Source organism: Lycorma delicatula, chromosome 2 (genome assembly GCF_047948215.1).
Source record: "Lycorma delicatula isolate Av1 chromosome 2, ASM4794821v1, whole genome shotgun sequence".
NCBI lineage: Eukaryota > Metazoa > Arthropoda > Insecta > Hemiptera > Fulgoridae > Lycorma > Lycorma delicatula.
This window is the reverse complement of record NC_134456.1, coordinates 99038176-99065240: the sequence shown is the minus strand read 5'-3', so window position 1 is coordinate 99065240 and position 27065 is coordinate 99038176. Positions and strand designations below refer to the sequence as shown.

At 34.2% G+C, this 27065-nt stretch overlaps 1 protein-coding gene across 1 annotated transcript in view; it reads left to right on the top strand.

Moving 5' to 3' along the window:
- Hs2st (Heparan sulfate 2-O-sulfotransferase) overlaps window positions 1-27065 on the top strand; it is a 41198-nt gene that overhangs the window by 3457 nt on the left and 10676 nt on the right. Inside the window, exons 3-5 of the mRNA XM_075355892.1 lie at window positions 17524-17609; window positions 21470-21608; window positions 25427-25524. Coding sequence (XP_075212007.1) covers window positions 17524-17609; window positions 21470-21608; window positions 25427-25524 — 323 coding nt within the window. The remainder of the gene's footprint in view (window positions 1-17523; window positions 17610-21469; window positions 21609-25426; window positions 25525-27065) is intronic.

Genomic DNA, 27065 nt, shown 5'->3' with positions numbered 1-27065 from the left:
AATATAATTTTCTTATATCAAAAATTAATTTAAATATCAGGGAAACATTTTTGAAAGTATATATTTGGAACATAGCATTATATGGAAGTGACACTTGGACGATCCAAGTACCTGAGAAGAAAAGATTAGAAGCTTTTGAAATGCGGTGCTGTAGGAGAACGTTAAAATCAGGTAGGTGGATAAAGTGACAAATGAAGAAGTGTTGCGCTAAATCGATGGAGAAAGAAGCATTTGGAAAAATGCAGCTAAAAGAAGAGACAGACTTATAGGTAACATCTTAAGATATCCTGGAATAGTCGCTTTGATATTGGAGGAACTGGTAGATTGGAAAAATTCTGCAGACAGGCAATGTTTGAACATTTGGAATATGTAAAACAGATTGTAAGGGATTAGGATGTAGGGGCTATACCAACATGAAGTGACTGGCACTAGATAGGGAATCTTGGAGAGCTGCATCAAACCAGTCAATTGAAGGAAAAAAAATTGTAAACTCATTTTTCTTTTTTAGTATCTAGATTTTAAATTACTTGAAAATTAGCACAATTAACTCAAGTCATATTCAGTTCAGCCTTATACTTCTAATCTTTTAGCTATGTTCTTAGTAATATACAGAACCTTTCTATCTCTCTCGATTTCTGTTTTAGCTTCCAGAACCACTCTAAGGTATTACTTCAGGGGATGAATGAGGATGATATGTAGGAATGTGAATGTAGTGTAGTCTTGTACAGTCTCAGATTAACCATTTCTGAGATGTGTGGTTAATTGAAACCCAATCATCAAAGAATACCAAGATTATTATTCAAGATCTAGTATTCAGATCCCTATAAAAATAACTAACTACCCTTACTAGGATTTGATACTTAGATCTCGTGACTCATATGATTTGTGATGACAAGTTTACTACTAGACCAACCTGGTGGGAGGATACAGAACCTCTTTTTTTTACCTACTACCACAGGTCGAATTTACAGCTAAGTAGAACTCAGCCCGAGAGAATGTCCTTATACTCTAAGGGGGCCTCCCCACCCACCGGCAGTATGTCCGGCACGACAGGTCAGCCCACCCGGTCGGATTTTTTAAGTGCCTGCCTCTATTCCCCAACGGACGGTAACCGGGCGCGACTATGTCGTTCCCGGGCCACCCCCCAGAGACCGGGACTCGGTTATTACATTGCCTGCCTCAAACCGCAGAAAGAAGAGACCAGGTCCAGCCATACCGTCGCCAATCCCACCCTTCTGCGGCCGGGACTAGGTCTTAACTTATTCCCATGGAGTCCCCGCCCGATCATTGGAAGCCACACACCTAGGCATGCGATCCCTATCGTGTGGGGCAGTCCACCCTTTCCTATGCTAATGTCCCCGTCGTCTCCCCTCAGCCTCCTTGGCAGTCAGGACATCAACCGCGAAGACCTCGAACTTACGTCAGTTAGCCTCGGAAGCCAGAATAAAGATGAGGAAATCCTCCGGCCTAAGCTGGTGAATACCCGCTGTGGCCCGCTGAGCTCGCCATTCGCTGCATACAAGATGGTATATTCAGCGAACTGAAGCGGACTGTGGGCCGGCTCAGGAGAGCCGCACAGCGTGCAGATGATCCTGATCGGCGTGCAGTCTTGATTGCGGATTATCGGCGGAAGAGGACTGAGTATTTTTATATGATTAGGTGTTCTAAACGAGATTCCTGGCGCTCTTTTGTTCAAGAGCAGGGGAATAAGGACTTGTGGGGTGTTGTTTATCGAGTTCTTGGTCATAAGCGGAAAAAAGACATTCTTCTGTCGGATCTCTCGACCCAAGATGGTGTTGTTATAGATAAAGATCGTGTCCTCACTCATCTGATGGACGATCTACTTCCAGGTGATACCGAGGTTGGGGAGACCTCGTATCATCGACGTGTCCGCTTTCAATAACTTGTGGTGGCCCTCTGACTTGTTTCAACTGCAGCAGCTTGGTTGCATGCTAAACGAGATCAGAACTCTCTCGAGTTACTTCAGCAACTGTTGTCCTTCGTGACGGTAGTTCGGAGGTAGGAAAGACCCTGTCTAAAGGTTGTTCGCAGGGCAGTGTTCTAGGTCCACTCGTCTGGGTCGTTGAGTTCGATTCTCTCATGCGATTGAGTATGCCCAGTGGCTGTCGCATCGTGGCTTATGCCGACGAGGGACTGCTGCTGGTCGAGCGCAACTCGCGTGCCGAGATAGAGTGACGCAGGCGTGTAAGGTACTAAGGTTGTGGAGTCTTCAGTATAAGATGGATTTTAGTGCAGAGAAAACCACATATTTTTGAAGGGTCGTCTAGCTGCAAACCGTCATCTGCGAGTTGTGATGGACGGCCTTCCGATCAGATATGGCTGCATGGGACACCATGCAGCCGTTAGGTGTAGCGGTATCTCGACGATAGTTTATTGTGGTGAATGTCACGCGGGACTCTGCGATGGAGCCGAATGGAAGTAGGAGGTCCATCCGCCTCTCCCTAGTGGACCAGACCGAAGTCCATAAGTTAACCTAAGTCAGAGGTTTATTAAAGCGTAAGCTGAGTTTCACAAAGGGAAATAGGACTAAATTTCGTTGTTGCTATCATGTTTGGTGGTATGTTGTGTTTATTTTGCCTCGAATTACGAGACCTTCACGAAATTGTCTCATAACAAGTAGAACTAGGCGCGGGGTTCGCGCTTCCGCGAGCTCGGTTAGCTAGTTCAGAGAGATACAATGTAGGACTTTCAAGATGTCCGGACGAGGCCTGAAGCGAAGGCAATAAGGTGAGTCATTAAATCACCGATGCAAATGTCTACCGAGGCATTTACATCGGTGACATCCCAACGAGGCCAGACTTATTACGATGAGATGTAAAAAGTCAGAGGGCGATAGACGATTCCCGTTAAAGCCCAACAGGGCAATGAACGCGGGGTGGTGGGGGGGTTGGCAACTGGAGCGTCACTAGGCGGGTTTCTTCCCCTACCGGGTTGGGATGTCCTGCTAGGAATGGCTTTGAACGGAGGGGGGTGGTGTAGCGACCAGACACGCTACAAGTAGGGATCCTTTCCCCTCGAGGGGGAATCAAGATGTCCTGCTAGGAGAGCATTTAGTGCTCGAACCGTTTTACCTGCTGTATCACATCTATCCAAGACATGTTGGCGAAAAAGCAGCCCTTGTCCAACTGTACTCCCAAATACCATACACATGGCTTCCTCTGTAGTGACTTACTTCCCACTCTCAGGTCAAAATCTCTGATCACCCATCGTCCAGTGAATAACATCTATTCGCATTTACTTATAGATAATTCTATGCCGTGATTCCCTAACCATTCATGGACCATTTGTAACCCCAAGTTTCCTTTCTCTTCCAGCTCCCCCTCGGTTCTGCCGCTAACCAGGACGGAGAGGTCGTCAGCATAGGCTATAACCTTCGTATGGGCGGGCAGTGGAAGACGCAAGACCCCGTCATAAACTATGAGCACAGCAGGGGAACCAAGACCGACCCCTGAGTTACTCCCTGACTAGGCCGCATTCTATCGGACTGTCCAACGTGTCATCCTTCATCCGTCGTCCCACCAAGAAGTCACCAATCTGACACCTTCAATAATTGCTAACATCCTTGGCAGAAAGAGCCGTTATGGAGTCCCAGAGAACCGTACCTAAAGCATTGCGCACGTCAAGTGAAATCATTAGCGGCATCAGTTTGGTCCGCCATGTACCCTGTCTATTTCTTCGAGCCCAGAAGATGACATGCTACAGGACATATAGGGCTGAACGCCCCCGTCTGAAGCCGTACTGATTAGTATGTAAGCTGTCTTCTTCCACTTTCTAGCAATCTGCCCGCCACCATCCTGTCGACCGCCCTGCCAATCGTGTTGCCGGTTTACTTTGGGAGGAAGACCACGCAGGATTCCTTCCAACACCTCGGGAAGAACCTGTTTTGTAGACCATGACTCGCTATGTCTGTAATTTCCCAGTGGACCACCTGCATTAGTCCCTTGAGAACGGCGGCTGGGATACCGTCTGATCTCGGACTTTTCTTATCCCGTAAGCGGCCAGTTGCAATGGCAACCTCTTCCTGCTTGAAACGGCTATCGTCGCACTCTATATGCTCCACTATATCGTGGTCTGGACCCGGACAGAGTAAATGAATCTGTGCGACTGCCTGCGAGGCCGTGAGAGCGGGTAGGTGCCTCCCTAACTTCATTACCACTTGATATGCCCGAAGATATGCCACTTGATATCCAGAACTTTCCAGTGAAAGCGCTCACCTTCCCACCTTTTATACACTATAGCTAGGTCCAAGATGCTGTGTCCACGCGCCACGTACGTGGGGGTACCATCGTTCAGGCATCTAAGGCTCAAAGTGTACAGCATATCAGCAAGAACTTCGCCCCTCTTATTATTGGAAGAGCAGCCAGCCGCCACAGTATGACAATTAAGGTCACCCAACAAGTCTACGTGATCCAGCAATGATGTCCTGTAGTGCACCAATATAAGCAGCGTACTTGTTTAAGGAGATGTTCAGACTAACATACGCTTCAATGAGTGTGAACAATCTCAACTGAACAGCCACGGTGCAACAATTGCCATCAATTAGAGAGTTATTAACAACAGTATTAGAGAATTAGGAAATTTCACTGGAATTGTTCTTGGATGGCAGAATTTTCCTTATTATTTTCTACCAAGAAATTAAAGGATAAAGGTATGATCTTGTGTATTTAAATGTAATTTTACTCAATACACATGCAAAAATGAATGAAATTATAATTGATTATTTACTATGTTAGCCAACTTGTAGCGATATCCAAAATTTCCCACCAGTTAAAATCTTACAGAATTTAAATCTATAAATACAGAATAAATTGGCTTTTAGCCCACCATGCCATTTAAGGTGTTATGTTAATGCGTATGAGTATGATGGATGTTATACTTCCTCATAAATAAAAACACGTAAAAACTGTTTGCATTACCCTGTTTGTGGATTGATTAAAGTCCTTACTACTCTCAGTTGAACTTATAACTAGATCATGTTTAAGATGACCTTCTGTCAATATTAAAGATTTAAATCTACACTTTTCAGCTTAAATTCAGCACTAAGATGACCTCTGTAGCCTTTTGAATTTGTAGTCTTTTATTTTTATTAATTTTTGTTTTTAGTTTGTTACTCTTAAACTTGAATTGTTATGTAGCCCTAGAAAATATTGAAAACTATTTATGGTAATCCCTTTGAGGTCCTATTGCCCCCTTTAATTATTCTTCATCCCTTCATACTTGGACTGTTATGAGAAATTGTGTCAAACACAACCTGATACTGCTTGTAGTGCCTTCTAATAACCGATAGAACATTTGCCGTTACCTCTTAGAGACTAAAAAGATGGCCATTGTGCACATCGGCCATCTAAAATAAATATTGGTTGATTTATCTATCAGGACAGACAGGCTTTTAATTTCTCCTAAAATCTGAAAAAATCCACATTCTAAATAATGGTGAGAATTTTTCACGTTAGTTACTGTAAATGCTGCTTCTGTTATATAATGTGTTGTTTGTTTTTTTTACTGCGTTTATTTTGATGACAGTGTGTTGGAAGGTATGTTAGTATACTTAAATAAATCTATTTATAATTACTGTTCTATTAGTAATTATGTTATTAAGAATATGTGTTGTAATTCCTTTTATTAGGCTTGTTCTTTGGTCCTATGCAATTTTAAATATTTTAAAACTCTTTTTATTGATTTTTATATCAAGATAAATTAAATAATAGTAATTTTCCTTAGCTTCTTTTATTTTTTTCTTTCATTCTATGTGCCAGACTTACTGATTAGGTGTTATGTTTACTTAAATTTTTTATCATTGTTTTATAAAAAAACAAAAAAAATAAATAAATAAATAACCACAAGCTTCAAAAACTATACACTGATTTACATTATCTAATGCAGAAATGTACTAGATAAGTGACACATTTTTGTATGAAATATGAAGAACATTTGTTGAATGTCATAATGTTAGCTAATAGATAGAGTAATTACAGAATGACTGACTGGTATGTTATTACATCTAATATTAGCATTGTAGTTGATTTCAATTTTATTTTAGTATTGATTAAATGAATGATGAAGTCAGCTGATGAGGTTTTCAGTATTATTATAGTATTGTTTATTTAGGGGTCAACGCCCTGACTGGACATTAGGAGTTAAATCTATTTGTCTCAGAGGATAACTCAACTAATTTAAATTTATATCAGTACATATGATGTACACATTGCTGAAAACAAGATATTGATAATCGATTACTTCTATAAATAAAATTATACTGCAATACCAGTATATTTTTAGCACACTAAGATGTAAATATTACTGTTAGTGATGTTCAGTCTTTAGAAATTAAATTTATTTTTCATAATAAAGGGATCTTAATTATTTCTTTTACACAGAAAATAATTGTTTCACTTGCTCTCTAACAATTATTATAATTTGGATTTGATGTCTTTTAATTTCTGATTTATGCACATTTATTTCCGTGTGAACCAAAATATTGCTTATACAAGGGTCATTCATTAATTAAAGATACAAATGACAACAGAGTTAAAAATATTTAATAGAGTAAACTGAAACTGCCTGACTTTTCCAATTAGTTCCCTGACAGAAAATATCAGCTGTTAAAAAATTATCTCCATTATTATAACCTTGTTTTATTCATTTCAGAATGTCAGCTCTGCTTGAAATGTGTACTGTGGAAGAATAGCTTTTATCTTCTGAAAATAAATTTTAAATAAATAAAATTTAATTTTCTGAAGGACATGACCATTTTTGTAAGTGAATTGAACAGTTAAAATCTGGTGGAACAAGTGTCACCCATAATATTCATTCATCATAGTAGTAGTAGACTGGTGGAAGTTTCAACTGATAAATTTTTTTACAAAATCGCATCAGTGATCTTATTTGCAAAGACATAGATAAAAATTTGGGAAATTGCTGAAATTTGTACTGCATATATAGACAGTGTTCATTCTATTATCCATGATCAGCTGAATTACTGCAAAACATGTTCAAGGTAGATTCTGAAACAGTTGACTCAAAAATCACAGACATCCAACTCTACATTTCTATTAACTTAAATAACAGTTTTTAGCAGTGGGTAACAGTTTTATAAATCACATAATAACGCATAATGAAACTTTGATTCATCATTTTGTGCTGGAATCCAAATATCAGAGTGTGGAATGGAAACATGTAAGTTCACCCGCCAGAAAAACTTCAAAAATGATTCATCAGCTGGTAAAGTGATGCTAAAGGTGTTTAGGGACTACAGAGGCCAAATTTTTTATGATTATTTTGAAAAATAATGTACAGTCAATAATGAATACTACTGTGACATAGTTAAAATGAGGAAACGCCCTGGTTCTCTCTCAAAAGATGAAATTTTTCTGCATGATAATATCTGCCTCCATACTAGGAAACTATTCAAAAGCTGGGTTGATTTGTCTTACCTCCTACTTTGTAGTTCGTATCTCGTACAATCAGATCGTTTTTGTTCAGCCCTCTAAGAGTTTTTTAATGGCACCAGCAACAATAAACAGATCAGTTGAATGTTGTATAAGTATGACCCAGACAACAAGGTGAACAATTCTTTACTATTGGAATAAGAAAGATTACAGAAATTTGGGGCAAGAGCATAAATTTATCCAGGGATTATGTTAAAAATAACCATCAATTCCACTGTCATGGAATAAATAAATTTTCTAGTCATTTGTCTTTTAATTATTGAAGAACAATGTAAATGATAATGTGTGATGATTAATTCATTTAATTTACTTTGCTTTAACCAACAAAATAAATCAGTTCTTGTAATTTGTTATCTATAATATACAAATTATTTAATACAGTGAAATCTAAAAATCTTCTTCTTCTCAAATTGGGTATTAATCCCATTATGACAATCACAAATCAATCAATATCCAGAAGCTGATCTCATCAACACATTTCCCAGGTCAACCCACACTTTTTTTTCTGTAGGGTATATAATTGTAGAATAGTTTAGGTAACCTCTCACTCCACATTCTATTGATATGTGTCTTCCAATTTTCTCTTAGTGCTTTAATCCTTCCATTTAAGTCAAATATATTTAACTCATTTCTTATTTCACTATTTCTTTTCCTGTTGTTCAAATGATATCCAGCAACACTCCTTAAAAACCACATTCCTGCCACCTGGATACGTTTTTCCATCTGTTTGGTAATGCACCATGTCTCTGAGCCATATATAAATGCCTGAATAGAAGCTACTTTATAAAATTTTAAAACTGCCTTTATTCACTTTATTTTTCATAGTTTTTTTTTATAACACCATTATGGTAATTGAATTCTTCTATTTTGGTGCCCACATCGGACTCTCCAAACATAGAAATCGTGCATCTCAAATATTGTTCATCACAAACTTGGTTTATTACATCCTAACCAAAGACGATTTTTAATCTCACAATATCCCTACCATTGAAAGCCATAACCTGGGTCTTATTTACTGCAACTATTATATTTTTCAGCAATTTGACCAAATTCAACTACTGCCCTCTGCAAAGAGTTTTCACAATCTATAACTATTACCAGGTCATCTGCAAAGAGCATTGAGAAACAAAACTTTCTGAATTTAGATCATGCGTATAATTCTTTATCTTGGTAATCCTAAGCTGAAGGAAATCGTCTATATATATATATATATATATATATATATATATATATATTGAACAGAAGCAGCGATAAGCTACATCCTTGTTGAACATCCCAACACTCGCCTTGTGACGATTATGGTTGCGGCACACTATCCCCCCGTTCATAGCCCTGATGAGCTTTAATGGAGGTCATCTTTTGACCCTCTAACTTTTTATATCTCATAGTAATAAGTCAGGCCTCACTGGGATGCCACCAATGTAAATGCCCCGATGGACATTTACATCAATGAATTATGACCCGGCCTTCATCTTCACTGTAGTCTTCTTTCAGACATCTTGACTGCCCAACTTTGTTGCCTTCTGAACTAGCTAACCAAGTTCGTGGAAGCATGAACCCCGTGCCTAGTTTTACATTTAACGGAACTATTATGAGTAAATGTCTCATTATATTCGAGGCAATTTCAGTAAATTACAAACCACAAGAAATGTTCACAACAACGGAATTTATTCCTAGTTCTCTTAGTGAGCTGAACTTTATAGTTCAAACTCCTGATTTGATTACAACTACAGACTCCGGTCTGGTCTACCAGGGTGAGAAGGACAAACCTCCTACTCCCACTCAACTCCATCGCAGAGTCCTGTATGATATTCACTTTTTCACATAAATTACAGTCTTTGAGATGGTGCTACACCGTACGGCTGCATGGATAACCATATCCTCGGCAATGCAGTCGTCATTCCACTGACAGCAAACATAATAAACACCATGGAACCTCGGCTTTCTGCGGACAATCTTCAGATTTGTGACCCTCCTCACCACAATGTGCGCAGACTGACGCATACTTACAGAACTTGCTGCTTAAAGCACCTTAGTATATCATTGTACTCCGTGACTTGTCAGGATGTGATTGAGAAACAACCTACTCTTAGACACCAACTTCTTGAAGAGACCAGCACCAAGTTTAAAAACACTGTGATACGTTTAGGCATCATGCTTCCCAGTCTTAAAGAGTAGCCTACACTCTTTCTTGAACACAACCTCATCCAACATATTGTTCTACTCCCTAATAAGGGACAGAACATCCTGGTCAGACAGCCGCCGGTCAGTGTCATAGACAATGACCCAGGACCTACGCTTTCGCTTCGGGGCCACCTTAACCTCAAGCTTTTTCACCTCAGAAGACTCTGCAATGACTCGGACTATCTCCTTGTCATTGATAACCACTACTAGACCCTTGCTGGTCTCTTTGATTTCCCTAATCTTGAGGTTCTTCTGCTTGCCACGAAGGGCAAACCATGAAACCCTCCTTGAGTTGTCTACTAGTTTTAGTAGATCCCTTAACATTACTGACAAATAATACCTCAGGCTGCAGCGAGGCTTGGTTAGCATCACATTTGCCCTGCACAACTTCGCCGTAACACCTCGGCTGTGCAGGAGCAGGAACTTTTGGTGCCTGAACCACTTTGACCTCCTTGGGTCAGAAGGCCAACTTCTCAAAACCTTCTGCCAGAGTGGAAAGAACTGCCTTAATGTGCATAAGCCGAGGCAAAATCTTGCTCCTCGCCCTGTACTGACACTGTGGGGGGCTTTCTATGAAGTCCAAACGGTTATCCAGTTTCTGCTAAGCCACAAGAAGAATCTGGGTCTTGGAATGAGCCAGGTCTACCATTTACTGCACAAAAATCTTCCCCCAATGGGTTTCCTCTTTCTGCTCGGTTGGATGTCCCCTACATCCATCTCTGAGAACTCACCATCTGACTCTAAGGAGGACGGAGAAAGTTCCCATCTTCCTCTTCTGCCCGGACTTAACTAACATGGCTTCCTCAATCATGTACCTCTTGGTCATTTTTGGATCAATTATAAAACCATGGATTATGGCCCTCGTTCTAAAAAGAACGCAAGCAGGACTAGGGAGTATTCCCTTGCTTGTCACGGGACTGACGACCAGGAGTCGTTGCCACTTTTCAGCCGCAATGACATGGGTACGCATTGAATAAATAGCACCTTTTTACTTGAAGTAAAAAGGTGCTATTTAAAAGGTTGCACCTTTTAAATAGCATTTTTGATTCTATATATGAATGAATCCCACTTCATACTTTTCTGTTCTTTACAAATTTATTTAGCAATTTTCCTTATATTTGTATATATGTATATTTTTTTGTCTCTATCTTCATCCTTCTTTGTTGTTAACTTCTTTAAATATAATTTTTTCTTCTGTACTGCCTTTCTCATCTCTTCACTCAAAGGTGCAACCTTCAAGTAAAAGGTTGCACAAGAGTGCAAAAATTAGATAGGACAAATCTAAACTCAAATTGTGGTAACTAATCGCATTGTAAACCCAAGAAAGCCTGAAACTGCTGGAGGGTGCACACTCAGCCAAAAATCACCGAAAATAGACTCAGTCTTACAGCACTTTGAATGCACTCAAGGAGATCCTTGTCAAACATCCCAACCCTGTAGGGGAAGACACCCACCTTGTGATGTTTCCGGTCTTCACACCACCACTCCCGTTCATAGCCCTGATGACCTTTAATGGGAATCCTTGTCAAATACGTAAATTTACTCTTAATTTACCATTCTTATCTATAGTAATGGCTATTTATGTATTTCTGTACATTTCCTGCACAACCATATAAGCTGCCTTGTTTTCCTCTTTTCTCCAGTATTTTCCATAACTTTACCCTGTTTACTTTATCAAAGGCTTTCTTCAACTCTACAAACAGTACATGTGTTTCACGATTGTGTTCTTGGTGCTTCTCAGTGATTTGCTTTAAAGCAAAGACATTGTTCTTTTCCTGAAGTCAGATTGCTCTTTTCTCAAAGTTCTTTCATCTGATACCTTTAATCTTTGAGTAACTATTCTTGAGAATATTTTATAACCTGTACTTAGAAGGCTGATGGCCTGATAATTCTCGCACTGACTTCTGTTTCCTTTATTAAAAATAAGGCGGGATAATTGCTAATCTCCATTCATCTGGTATCTTGAGTTTAGTACAGCATAAATTTAGAAATCTCAAGAATCTGTATTTAATATTCTTGGAAGAGTACTTTATTAATTCTACTGCTATGCCATCACTTACTAAAGCCTTCCTATTCTTGACTCTCTTTAGTTCATTTTCTAACTCTGAAATTTCCAACTTGTCCTCTAAGTCATCAACAGTTTGATCATCCAGATTTTTTTCATTAAAATCATCCATTAACCAAAGCTTTTGGAAATAAGTCAGAGATCAACTGGAATTTGGGCATGATCCTTGTACTTACTTCTTGAAACCTTCATAATTTTATAAGCAATATTTTGACACCCTTGGACATAACTTTTGATTCTATGTATGAATGAATCCCACTTCATACTTTTCTGTTCTTTACAAATTTATTTAGAAATTTTCCTCGTGTATATATATATATATATATATATATTTGTCTCTATCTTCCTCCTTCTTTGTTGTTAACCACTTTAAATATAATTTTTCTTCTGTGCTGCCTCTCTCATCTCTTCACTGCATAAATTTATCTTTTTTCTCTAAGATTTTCTCTGATATCCAAGGGCTCCATAAGCTGCTTTCCTTATTGTTCTAGTTAAATTTTCCCATTCCTTACCAATATTATCACTTAATTGGAATTCTTCAGTAATAGTATCTATCTTGTGCCTATAGAGATTCATTATTGACCTGTCATTGAGAAGATACACTTTATATTGACATCCCTTATTTGGATAAGATTGGTTCTTTACCCATCGAGTCCTAATATTAACTATTGCCAATAACAGAAACTGGTCCTAAGTGGACATCCATTTCCTAAATACTCTGGCATCATTAAATAATAATGCTGCTTTCTCATTCACAATAAAGGAGTCAACCTCTGAGGTTTGTCCTCTAGCAGACCAGTGTATTTGTGAATCCTCTCATGTTTAAAATATATATTCATACTTTCATGTTGTTAAAGATTGAAAAATCCTGTAGGAATCTTCCATTATAATCACATCACCTTTCCCATTACATCCAATAATTCCTTCTAGGGGCTCTTTCCCAACATTTGCATTCCGATCACCTCCCATAATTATATAATCGTTCCTGTTACATCTGTCAATAGTTTCTTGTACGTTCTCATAGAATTTGATCATTTCTTCTTGCTTTCCTTCTTCTGGTGCCATATACACAAATGAGACACACATACCCTCTTTACTTTACATGGCAGAGTCATAATTCTTTCATTTATCCATTGGTGTGAATGTATTTCGTTTTTCCATTTCCTATTCTACATAATAGCTACTCCTGCTTTTGCATGTACATTCTGTGATACACCATTATATATTAATATGTATTTCTCATAATCACAGCTTCCCTTCAGTTTCTTCTTTGTTTCTGTTATAAGGGCCATGCAAATATTTCTTACCTGCAAAACCCCTTGTAACAGATGTACTTTATTGATTATCCCTCTTACATTCCATATCCCCAAATGTAGTTGATCCAAAATTCCAAATCTTTTATTTCTTTATTGATGTGAACTGTTATTTATCATTAAATCCAGTCCATCTGAGGCTTGTGATTGTTCACCAGTAAATAAATTTCCTCTGGCTGCGATACATACACTGTGCAAAGTAAGACCAGTGATGGAGGTGCCACCTTAGAGCAACTGGATGTGCTCTGGGTTTTCTTTGAAGACCCTCTCCTAGGCCCTTCTGCCGCTTCCAGTGTTGGGAAAACTTCTTTTCCACCTTCGGGCTTGTTGACCATTTCCCTTTTGTCTCAGTTGATCCGCAGGGGCTTATTTGGTATTCACCTTATTCATACTTGCCCTGTATATCTACAGGGTTGTTCTCTATCAGCCATTGGGACGCGCTGTGTTGGGGTTGAGGCCCCTCATTCTAGTGTTTTATGCAAGATTATGCCCAGCCCCTACTCAATTCAGAGCCGGATCCTCACGTAAGCTTACCATTCACAGTGAAATCTAAAAATAATTTAGGTTATTGAGGCTAGAAAATATCCACTGTTAGAAAAAGTCTGTAATTTAAAAAAGCACTAAGAAAAAATTTGTGTTACACTTTTGGTTAATGACAGACATCAATCTACATCTTCTTTATCATTACATTTATCATTATTATATTCTGTATATAAAGGTGTAAAATGGATTAGCTGACAGACAGCTTGGTAGGTCTGCAGTTTGTGTATAAGGTTAAGTATTGTACAGTACAGCAAAATTCTTCACTTGTAACTACTCCATACGAATATCAGTTCCACTCATGTTTATAGAATAGTAAAATATTGTGTCTACAAATATCACATACTCATATATTGTGTTTTGTCATTCATCAGCCAATTAATTCATTTTAATAACATACAAATTACAGATGTTAGAACAAAATTACATTACCATAAAATTGAAATAAACCATTTAATAAATTAAAGCAGAACCCTATTAAAAAATTAACAATATTTGTTACATGAAGCATCATTTTATAAAGTATTTTAACTGAAAAAAGACTGTAATTCTTTTTTTCTATATAGTTTTTGTTTGGTGGATCTCTGTTCCATATCCTTGTCTACAAATTCCGTGATAATATTTTCATTGTTTTGTTGTGAAATGTCTATTATAAAATCTAAAGCATCTCCACATTCATATACTGATTTTTGTCATTGTTAATAAATTAGTTTGTTTCTATCTTTTCAATTTAGTCCTTCAACTTTAATTTGATTTGATTCTCTCAAGTTTATGTACAGCATACAAAAACATTGATATTATTTACCAACTCCACATAAAAAATCATGTTTTGTTCAAAAAGCTCTATGATCAATAAAAACATTTTAATTTTAATTGCAGGATGCAGGATTTTAAACATTTGTTTAAAAACAGTTTTGTTCACACAGATGCTTAAATACAGAAATATCAACTATGATGTACATAATGATTTTTTCAGTATGCCGTACCATTCTGGATCTTTTGTAGGCAGGAATAGAAAATAACTTTGCTTAGAAAAAAAAGATAAGAAACTTAAAACATGAAAAGAAACATAGTCAGTTTGATTGAATACAGCGTATTTATTATGCATAAAGATTAAGCACACAATTTATTTTTACAAAATTGTTTTCTTCTCCGTTCTACAGTAAATATTCTATTTAGAATATTTTGTTAAGAAACTCTATATCAAGTGAGAGGGGATTGTAAAACTGTCTCTTCTGTAGTTTGGGATATCCTGTAATTGGGGGTTGATTGTATATACAATAAAATTTGCTTAATACATTCATCTTTTATATTATTTAGTGTTTCATACATTTTTTTTTTTTTTTTGAAGTCTCTTTATTGTGTAGCAGATATGCTGAATTATTCTTTGGTTAACGCATTTTTAAACCTCATTAATATACGCTCATTTTATTATAAAATGCCTGTAATTGTAATAGAATGAATATTAAGGAGCAACTTTCATAAGAGCATGTACAATTGCAGACAAATCGAAAAAATATTAAATTACTGATCACTGGAAGGCAAAGTCATCAGAATGGTTTAAAAAAGTTCATATATTTCCTTGTGATTATACTGCATAGCCATGAATGAATGACTAGTAAAAGTCTGTTTTATGGGCCAATTGGGTGCAGTCTTTTGAAGCAAGAGTAAAAAAATTCTTCACCTCTTTAATTACTACCCAGCACATTGGGAAAATATTGGATTGTGTAAAAGTTGTTTTACTTTTTTTCCACTTTTCAAATTTGCCCATTCGTATGTTGTGTTGATAATGATATTGCAACACATAAGATTTATACTGTATGAAAAATCATATGCAATTGTCATGGACAATTAACATTTATCATAGTATGACAAGCACAACAAGTGATAAGAGTAAGGTTAAAAACCTTACCACTGCTGGCACCAAGAGTAAGGTACCACTGCTGGCACCATCGGTGGAGTTAAGTATTGTTGCAAATATAAGGCATTTTAAGTTGAACATTGTGTATGTATGTATATACATAGATATGTATGTATGTGTTTATATATATGTATATATAACGGATTGGAAAAGTGATATAATAATAAAAAAAATAAAAAAGTGAATAATAATATCATGCAGATCTATCACTCAGATTTGAATTCAAGTCCAGTTGAATTTAACATTTTTTGTATATTAAACTTTATCTCTCATCATCAAACATAATTGCTATTGTGAAAAGAAATCCAATTAGTCTAGAAAAAAATAATTTGATTTTATGTTTTTTATAGTTATTTAATGTTATGTTTATTTTTTAATGTTTATTGTTAATTTGTCGTGTGTATATTTTGATGAGAAGTTTCTTTACCCAGTAAAAAGTTTACAAGGCCTATAAGCCTTTCACCCTGTTAATACTTTTTCAGTCATCAAGGCAAAAAAAAGGAAACCGTGTCTTCTCTTTGGAAATGATTACTTGTTCAAATACATAATATTCTGCTATTGGTCTGTATTTAAACTTGGAAATTCTGTTTGTAATTGAATTTCATGGGTTACATGGGAATTCTGTTATAAAGTTTTGTAATCAAACCGATAAGGTTAAATAGGAACGTAAATAAATTTGAATAAATTATGTAAGTAAAATACAAGAACTGTATAAAATATTATTCATTATTTCAAACTCTAAACAAATAATTTATTTTTACTCCTTTATTTTTCAAAGTCTGCACTCATTTATTTATCACAACTAGAAACGTGAAAAGAGGACCTCTTACTTTCTTTACATTTCTAACGTAAAGTAAAAATTAAATTGTAATAAGTGCATAAATGTTTAATGAATCCTTAAGGAAATTAAAATTTTATCTAGCAGGTTTTATACGTTATTTATTTAGTAAGTTTATTATTTTTTTCATCTTTTGATTTTTTGTATTTATTTCTTATTTTTTTGAAATTATGATAAAAACATTGTTATACATTCAAGTAACCAGTTCATTTTTAAGTATTTCATAAATATAAAATGGGCCAATTGCACTTCTAAAGAATATTTTAATTATTGGTAATTTTTTATAATTAAAAATTAACTGAAATTCCTTTATTAACCCTGAAGCATATAATTTATTTACCCCTTTAATAGGACGGAAGAGATAAAAATTCTGAAAAATTCAACTTTTCCCTAAGCCCAGATATACATGAGGAAATATATGTATAAGAAACAAATTATTCACGACTAAAACTATCTAAAAAACTGATGATTTTTACATTATTGTATTTGTTTCGTTTTGTAAAATGAATTATAACTGAACTAAAGAAAGTCAGTATAGATAATAATATAAATCAAAGAGTTTAAACAAATGTATAGTTGACAGTATATTCAAAAGTTGTGGAATAAACGTAAACAAGACAGTAAAAGAAGATGTAGAATATTTAACAAAAAGTAGAAATCCTAAACACTAAAGTAATAAAAATAGAATAAATAAAAATGTAAGTACTATAGCAGTCAGCTGAAATATTGAAGAAGAAATATTAGGAAGTAGTATCAATAGAAAGTAACTTAAAATGGATAATGGAATTAGATGAGGTAAATGGCTGCATTAAAAGTATGAAAATTAATTGAGGATTGAATAAATCTTTCGTTGGGAACCACTGAAAACAATACAATAGGACACTCAAGAAAAAAGATAGTGAGGGTAATTAAAGGAGAATATCAGGAAAAAGTAAAGTGGATTGAGATAGGTAATGAAAAAGAGGAAGTAGAAAATTGTTGAATACAGGGACAATTTCTTCCAGCATCCAACTATCTGACGAACATAGGGGGAAATAGATTTTTCTTCTCTTCATAACTTCCATAACTGACACACTTATTAAGCTGTCAGTCAAGGAGTTTCATTGATTAATGTAATTAATTTGTTTTAATGAATGTTAAAAATTATTTTAACTAAATTGCAATTTTCTAACATTAATAACTTTGTTGTATAGGCACGATTTGTTTGGAATGTTACTCGCTGGGAAGCTAAAAAACCAGGATTATATCACGGACACGTTGGTTTCATAAATTTTGAAAGGTTAGTGTGTAGACCTTTTTTCCAAGAATGAAAGTAGCATTATTTTTCCCAGTATGTTTAATTCATGCAATCTGTAAGTGCCAATATTATCATCATCATTCATGATTACCTATCGAAGATAAGGTCCTCACCTGTTCAAAACTGTACTACTTATTACATATCTTCTCTCATTTGTTCACTATGACTTCTCATTCATTTTGAATAAAGTTACTTTACTTTTAAAATAAAAGACATTTAATCATGTCTAAAAACAAGAATACTATATGGACAACATAATCCATCATAAAATGGTAATAATTTCTTAAATTTATGATGAAAATAAAATAAAAAAAGTGAAATAGGAGAATTAATATTTATATATATTTACTAATGTATCAATACAGCCAAAATGTAACCAAATATTCCAAAAAAATAAAATGAAAAAATGTTTAAGTTCTAATTGCATTTTTAATCTGTTTATCCAAAGAAAATAAAATAACATATATACTACCCTTGTATTTTGTATTTATCAAGTTAAATTAAAGAAAATGATTTATCTACTTTATTATATGCAGGTGTGAAAACACACACACACACACACACACACACACACACACACACACACACACACACACACACACACACACATACACACACACACACACACACACACACACACACACACACACACACACACACACACACACACACACACACACAGTTATGTTTTTTGAATGCTGAAGAATAATTATTAGTTCAAAAACTAAAAATATTAAAGATAAATTCTTGTGTGTGTGTGATTTTTCTAAAGTCAATACTTATAAGACCCATATTCCTCTGTACAAATATATTGTATTTTTATAATAAAAAACTAACTTGAACAACCCAGGTACAGAATTACAAAGTAAATGAAATGACACCTTTTTTACTTACTCCCTACTTCCCTGGGCCGGACATACAATTAAGCAAAGCTCAACCCAGGGAAGTTTTACTCTAAGGGAGCCTCCCCACCCACCGGCAGTAAATCCAGCACAGCAGTTCAGCTCCCCTGGTCGGATCTTTTGATCGTTATTTTGCCTGCCACTAATCCCTGAGAGGGAGTAACCAAGCCCGGCTATGTTGTTCCCACCCTCATGTATAAAAGTTTATTGTTCCATGTTTCCTTTTTGTCCACATGTCTAAGTCTATAATTAGTCTCTGTCCAGGCTGCATCATTACCTGTCTTCCATCTATCTTGCATGTCTCCATTTCATTAGCTTCAGCCTCATTCTTCCCCATACCATGGTAACAAAGCTTATGCGCTCTAATTAGCAGATCAATTGGTAAAACTGAAGCCAACACACACACACCGCACTGCACAACATAATTCAATTAAAATTACCATCATATATACAAAAACATATGAAGTCAATTAAATTAAATAAAAATATTACATCATAATTATTAAAAATTAAAATTAAATCTAAATAAAATAAATAGAAAATTTATGCTATGTAACCTAGCCAGCCAATGTTACAATACTGAGTGGATTTGAAATTATTTATATACTGTCGCTGAATGGCTTCGGTGGCACATGGCCATTACTAACCTTATGGTGACCCTGAAAAGGGCCGTTTTTTGTTAACTCTGAGAAGAGCTGTTGGGTCCGGAAGCTGGTCTCCGGTGAAGTTGGGAAGTTGCGGCTCGTCCATTACCACATATATGCTTGTGGCTCGTCCGGCCAGGCTTTCTCTCAGCGGCAGTTGGGTCCCTACTACAGCATGGCGGTGGTAGCCCCTAGAGCTCCGCAGTGTCGGTCGGCGTCGTTCGTCCTTCGCTCGGGGAGAACCGCGTTTGCGCGGCCGATGCGGTTCTCACCAAGCGATTCCACGCTGGGGCGGTTACTGCTGCCGAGTCCGCTGGCCAGGGCGGAACTGGCCAGCGGACTTTGCAGCCCAGCTAGCTGGAGCTGGAAAGTAGCTTCTGTGTCCAGCGGCTCCCTCGGCGGGCCGGCCATGTCTGCTACTCTGGCGGGTTAGTTGGCATCCACCGGGAGGTCCCACGTTGAGCCGACCAGGGAACTTCTGTCTTCTTCCATATTCTTCTTCTTCTTGGTCTTCTCCAGGTGGTGGTCGATGTCTTCACTCTCGTGATGCACGCTCTTTTAATTGGAGCCTGAGAGTAGTGGGGCTGCTGCAACGCCGCTATGGTGGGAAAACTGCGTGGTGGTAGTGATGTTTGTATCAGCGTGTCCGTATACTGTGCACCAGTTGCTATACCGTGTTCGGCCGCCGATATTAAATTAGGCATATATGTGGTAACAATACATTATGATTATATCTATTTTTATCTAAAAACTTACTGCCATCTGTTGCCGCTTTTATAAGAATGTAATCTTCATAATCTGTCTCACAGTTGATCAAGTTGTAAATAATTTTGTATTTATATATATAAAATCTCTTCAACATGTCTAAACCTTTACTATTATAATGTAAATTAAATTTCTTTATTTCCACTATTTACAAATTTGTTTGAATATCAGATACAGTATGTTTGTTATTAATAAGGTGGTCAGCAACACCCAATTACCATTTTTATCATTTCTAATGTGTTCTAAAATTATAGTTTTAAAAGGCAAAATTAGTACATATGCACACATGGTTAATAGAGCAATTAATTATACACAATATAAAAAAAAATATAAGTAAATTAAACAAAGAAATAGATATTATAAAACAAATTACTAAACTTAATGGTTATAATTTTTCTTTAATTGATAATATGTACAAAAATCAAAAAATTAATAATACTACAACTCTTATACCTACAAATGATACATAAAAAATTGACGACATACATTTAAAATATTTATATACTGATAATGTTGTTGAAAATATAACTAATATTTATGATAAAAGTAAATTTATACCGGAATACAAGACATGCAATCATATAATAAAATATATTATATTTTTATTAAAGTGTGATTTTTCTAAAGTCAATACTTATAAGACCCATATTCCTCTGTACAAATATATTGTATTTTTATAATAAAAAACTAACTTGAACAACCCAGGTACAGAATTACAAAGTAAATGAAATGACACCTTTTTTACTTACTCCCTACTTCCCTGGGCCAAAAAAAATAACAATCATACTGACTTATATATAATTCATGTGGAATTTATAAAATAAAGTGTAATGATTATCACCATATATATATATATATATATGTGTGTGTGTGTGTGTGTGTGTGTGTGTGAAACAAATAGGTCTTTTAAAAGTAGATTTTTAGAACACATTAGAAATTATAAAAATGATAAATTATATTATTTTAAACACAAATCAGCAGGATAAGCGGGTAGGTCAAGGTGTCTGTCTTTCAAAGTGTCAAAGTTATTTAACTTTAAATGTCAATGAATTATGAAAAAAATTATAACCTTACTAAAATAGCTGCTCATGAATCAGTAAATGCCAACATCATGCCGTGAAACTCCATTCAACTTGGGTGATCTTTGGAAACTGGTTTATGAATATGGTGTACAGGGGTTATCGTATTATGTTTGTGTGTTGTGTTTTGTTTATGGTAATATATTTTGCTTGTGTATTGGTAATTTGTCCTGAGCAATATAAAACATTTCAAGTCTAAACTAGTTATTAAATCTAACCATCAGTTTATCAGTCCATTGCTTTGTCATTTGAGATATCAAACCACTACTCAGTCCATTGTTTTCTTGTAGCTGAAGTTTTGTTTTATTGTGTATGTTAAAAGTATTTATACTAGTATAAATGTAAATACAATCTCTTTTTAAATAAATGCACGTTAGTTTATAAAAACAGGTTTCATTGTGAAACTTTTATCATATATATGTAATTATTAAAAAAATCATTTATGTTTACAGGTTTGGTGTTAGTCAAAGGCCTATTTATATAAATTTACTTAGAAAGCCTCTTGACCGTCTTGTATCATATTATTACTTTTTAAGATATGGTGATAATTATCGTCCTCATTTAGTTAGAAGAAAACATGGTGATAAAATGGTAAGTTTTTTTAAGTGAAACTACTTTGTAGGAAAATTTTTTTTTAAATGAGTGATTTTTCAAATAGGTTTTTAATTTTTTTTTTTTTAAAGTGGTCAATTGCTGAAAATAAAACAGTTTCCTGTGTATGATACTGCTCTGCTAAGAGATTTTTTAATGTGGTGAAATATACAAAGTGTAATCTTATAAAGTTTGCATGTACAATAGTAAACAAAAGAATTCACAGAGTTTATGTTACTATACAATAACTGGTGTTTAAATGATTAAAAAAGCATTACAGAAAGATTACATTGTAAGTCATCTTAAAGATTGATTCAGATTAGAGAAATAGTAATTGAGAAATAGAGATAGAGATAATTTTTTAATTATAAAAATTATACTGATTTTGAAAAAACTTAGATCTATTTAAGAAGTTTTGAGGCTTATTTATAATAAAGCTAGACAGTCTTGTATTTATCATTACCTCAAACGCTGCTAAAATTCCTGAATACAGTGCTTCTTTTTTGTCTTTTAAATAGTGATTTATCGTAAGAGGTAAACTTGCCATTAAAAATACAAAAATGTAAACAACTTTTATGCGTGTTACATTATTTCTAAATAGAACTTTTTCATACAGATTTTTAATATAACTTTAGTTAGTCTGGAAAAAGTAATAACTAATAAAGCACAATAGCATTATGAAAAAATTGTCTGATTTCAGGTCCTTGTTTGTAGAAACCTTATCGAATACTACTCTCTCAATAAACGCAGGGAAAAATTAACATAAAATAGTTTTACTTTACTTTTTGAACCCATAACGTTTTATTAAGTTACCTGCTCCTGTTTGAATTGATGTTTACTGGTGTCATTATTGAATTTAATTTTGTTATGACACTAACATGTTGAAAATTAAGCTTTTTAACTGTCAACTTTCCATCAATACTTTACCATAAACTCCACATCAATCGCTTTTTACTTTCATCAACTATGTTGTCATTTGGTTTTTTCAATTCAGACATGATGGTACCAGAAGAAGGGATTATTTCACTTTATTTAAATAGTTTCATATTTTTCATAATCATGATGGAAAAGTTTAAAATTCATTCAAAAAAACAATATTCAGATATTGATAATAATTATAATTTAATTAAATTTAACCGATTATTAAAAAAACACAAAATTAGCAAGAATTGTACAAATATCAAACAATTGTGACAAATAAAAGTGAAAAAATTTAGCTCAGAATAAAAGGTAAAAATTTACCTTAAATTAATTAATTTAATTTCTACCTAAATTTAATTTAGGTAGAATAAAAGGTACATAAAAGGTATAAAGTGAAAAGAAATATCTGTACTTGTAGGTAAAACAAGCTTATTCCAGTTAACTATGATAATTTACATTAAAATAGCTCTTAATATTCAGTCATTTAATTTAAAATGTTTACAGCATGCTCTGAAAATTAAAAATTACAGATTAATTTTCCTTACTTATTTTCATTTGGAAAAAGTTGAAATTATCTTTCATGAACAACAGATGTGTGGCAGCAGTGTTACATTTGATTACATAGGCATAATCCATACAACAGCTATTTCATGTAGGAAATTTGGATTATTCAACACCAATAAATTGTTCAGCATGAAATTGTTCATTTTTTTTTGGTATGGTTAACATGTTGATCGCAAAGACAAATTCACTAAACCATATTTGACAAAACTGGAAGCGAGTAGGATTAGTTTTTTTTTTATTTAAAGCGACATTAAGAAGATTATTTAATAAAAAGTTTAACATCAACATAATCACAGTTAAAGAATATACCTCCTTCCCATAATATTTGACAAAACCAATGAATGTCAGCTATGGCTACCAATTGTAACCAATGAAGCTACAGTTGCTTGACATCTCTGTAGAAAGGACCTGTAGCAAAGGTATAATGTGAACGCTCTGCTTATGTAGAGTATGGATCTCTAATGAAACTCTCTTTTAAAAGTAAAATTACAACTCTCCTAACGCTTCTGTTTCTCAACAGTCACAATAATTTTTACTTCATAACATCAGTAAATTTTTAGATCTGTAGTTGATTGTAAAGACCATCATCACTTGCTTTAGCAAACAAAGCAAATAAATCTCTCTTCTAATATCTACTTGGAAAACGTTTTATTATAAAATTCCCTGTATCCTTATGACCAAAACCAGTTTTTAATACAATTTTGAATTGAATTTTGAGTGAGAGATTCAGTAGCTTACAAACCATTGAAGGCGTGTATAAAATTAAAACTAACTATAAAGCAAGTGAATTTTATTGTAGTTACAATTTCTGTATTTTATATATAAATGAACTGTAAATTTATATAATTATTTTTTGTGCTGAAACTCATAATTTTGTTAATAGGGAATAATTCAGCTTTGCAGGCTGACAAAAAAAAAATTGTAATATTAATTTCTGTTGATGACAAGTTGATTATCCAAACACACTTTTTATATGAAAGTTATGTTTGAATTGTTGATTAGAATTGACATTTAGGGGAATCGATCAAGTTTCTCTACAACCCACAGTTAATAAAAGGTGATGTTATAGCAAGTTGATTAAGGCGCAGGTATTTAAATATTAGTATTATTACAGTCAGCAACCCAGTCAGACATTTATCATACCATGATACTAGCTTTAGTAGATTTTCATTCAATGATTTCACCATGACTATACCTGACCAGTTGTTATCCTCTCCATGAGATCTTGTTGGTTTTGAAGCTCTGACTAGCCAGACAGACATAATTTCTTCTTCGTCTTGCTAAACAGGTGGTTGTCACTCAGCACCAATTTTAGGCTGTAAGGAATAATTAAAAATGTATTTCTTAAAATCCTCAAGTAAAGCTTTTTTAACGTTTTGAAATCTGCAGATTGGGACCAGGCATTGTCATGCAGTTCCTTTTTGAATATCCATTTGTTTTGGGTTAATCTCTGAAGCTTCAGCATTTTACTATAAACGTCTGAAATTAATGGTCCTGGTTTCTGTAGATTCTTTCGGGAAAATTCCCTTTCAGTCCCAGACTTGTAATCATAATTTTTCACTTTGAAAGTTCCTGCTTGAATTTATTTTAGATGTGTTATATGAAACAGGATGCATCCACTCGTTCACAAAATTATTGTAATATCATTATTACCGTAAACACTAAGTCCATGGATGTAAGTGACACTGTGTTGTTTTACCTTCAAAAAACTAATTGTGCCACTTACCTTTAATGATAGTTTGCTCTTTTATTGACCGCAGGTTTATTAGCACTGAACTGCACATATGGCAGAATTTATAACAAGATTATAGCTTATTGATAGCTACAGTTATACATCCTTTTGCTATGGAAAATGGTTTATATTTAACTGTTAATCGGTCAGTTTTGGAATAGCTCTCATAATAGTTATAGTACTTCAGGTTCAAAATTTTATTGAATTCTTTTCTTTGTGTTTTTTGCTGTATATTTCTAGGTTTTTGTAATCTGGTTCATCCCCAGTTATGTAAAAAGTACATACTTTTGATATCTTTCTTATACAATTGTGAGAGCATTTAGTTAGCATTTTTATTTTATTTATTTTTTTAGTAGATACATACACTGAAACTATTTCTCTTCAGATCTTAATACTATTTCGGTCACTTTTCAGCAAAAATAGGATCATATAGTTTAAAACAAAACATGTACTCTTTTGTGTGGCTTAATTTTTTTTCAGTTCATACATTTTTCTCTTACGATATAGTAAAAAATCCATATAAGATATATGAAATTGCCTTGATTTTCTTTAAGAAATATATATTTCATTTAACTTGTATGATTATTTTTATTTTTATTAGACTTTTGATGAGTGTGTTGAACAAAACCTGCCTGATTGTAATCCAAATCATATGTGGCTGCAAATACCATTCCTCTGTGGACATGCATCTGACTGCTGGTAATTAAGTTTAATATTTGTTAATGCCTTTATTAATTGTTTTAGTATAATCTCACTATCTAGAATTGAAATTACATCACGCTTAGATTTATATATCATGTAGGGTAGTAAAGGGTAAGGTTATAGGAAAATAGACATTAAAAATTACTAAGATAATGTCTGAATGACTGCCATTTTTTAACAGACTTCAGTAAAGGAAGAAGTTTTAATTTGACTTTAATATCCTTTTTTAATTTATATTTTATAATTATACATTGCTTTTTAAGAAATGTTTTGATCTCGTTGATTATTTTACTTTCTGTGGAAGAAGTGCTTATGTTGGTAGTTTGGGTTTTAAGTTTTTTCAGATAGTTTTACTTAAATGAAAAACTGTTAAAGTAAAAAATTACATTTTCTACATAGATGACATATTTTTCATTTTTTCATCTTCATTGCTTTAAAACCAGTTAAAATCAGGTTATGGCCAGGCATAATTCTAATGTTCATTGCATTTTGATTTGAAAATTCAAGAAAATCTAATTAAAAAATTACGGTAAGTAAAAGTAATACATAGATCTATGCCTGCCTGCCACAGAGTCTTAGTTCATATTCAGCAGCAGTTTCTTTACATCAATCTTTTCCATTTATTTTCTGTTTTTATCAAAATTTAAATTTTTTGCATTTATAAATCTAACAAATGCTGTTTTTATATATTATATATAATATATATATATATCACCATTAGTTTTTATTACTTATTCATGTTTTTAAATAAATATAAAATGAAAATTTTACTTTCTAAAAAATTGACTTCATGCAGCAAAGTATTAAAAAATGTTTTCAATTTCTGTTTAAATTTCAACTTTTAGTAATATATGTCGAATTGAGTAGGTGTTTTTAATTTGCTTATTCTAAAAGTAAAAAATTGGAAATTGGAAATTTCTTTTTCTAATTTTTACATATTGTTTTTTTTTTAATTATTAGTACAGTAAAGCTTTCCTGTAATTATTTTATTGTTTCACAATAAGCTGTATGCTAACCTTTCAGCCAGGGAGCACGTGAATGTCATGAACATGTTAAGTTGTAGATATCGGCAGGTGGACATGACAGTCTCGCAGCGGGCAGTGCTTGCTTCAAAACTTCATAACACTGCCATCTCGTAATGTTTATTTGAACAACTGGCTCTGTGTTATCACGAGGCTTCGTTCTTCCCCTCCGTGTTTTTATAACTGCGTAGGATTGCATATCGGTGATGAAATACGATTTTGTTCTACGAAGTTGAATGCTCTTCTTTCAGTCAGTTGCGTCAGCTTTGAGGAAATGAAAATAGCCAAGCATGTCAAGTAATCTTACATAGGAACAAATTATTGAATGTTTAGATGAGACGTGTGACAGTAAAATTAAAATATTTGTTAGTGGTAGTGAATTTGATAGTAACAAAAGTGATGAAGATTTTGTGCCAGAAAATCGTAATGAAAATAAAGAAGATTCTGAATAGAATAGTGGCGATAGTGATGATAATATTGATATACAAGTGAAGCGTACAAGAAAAGACATAGATT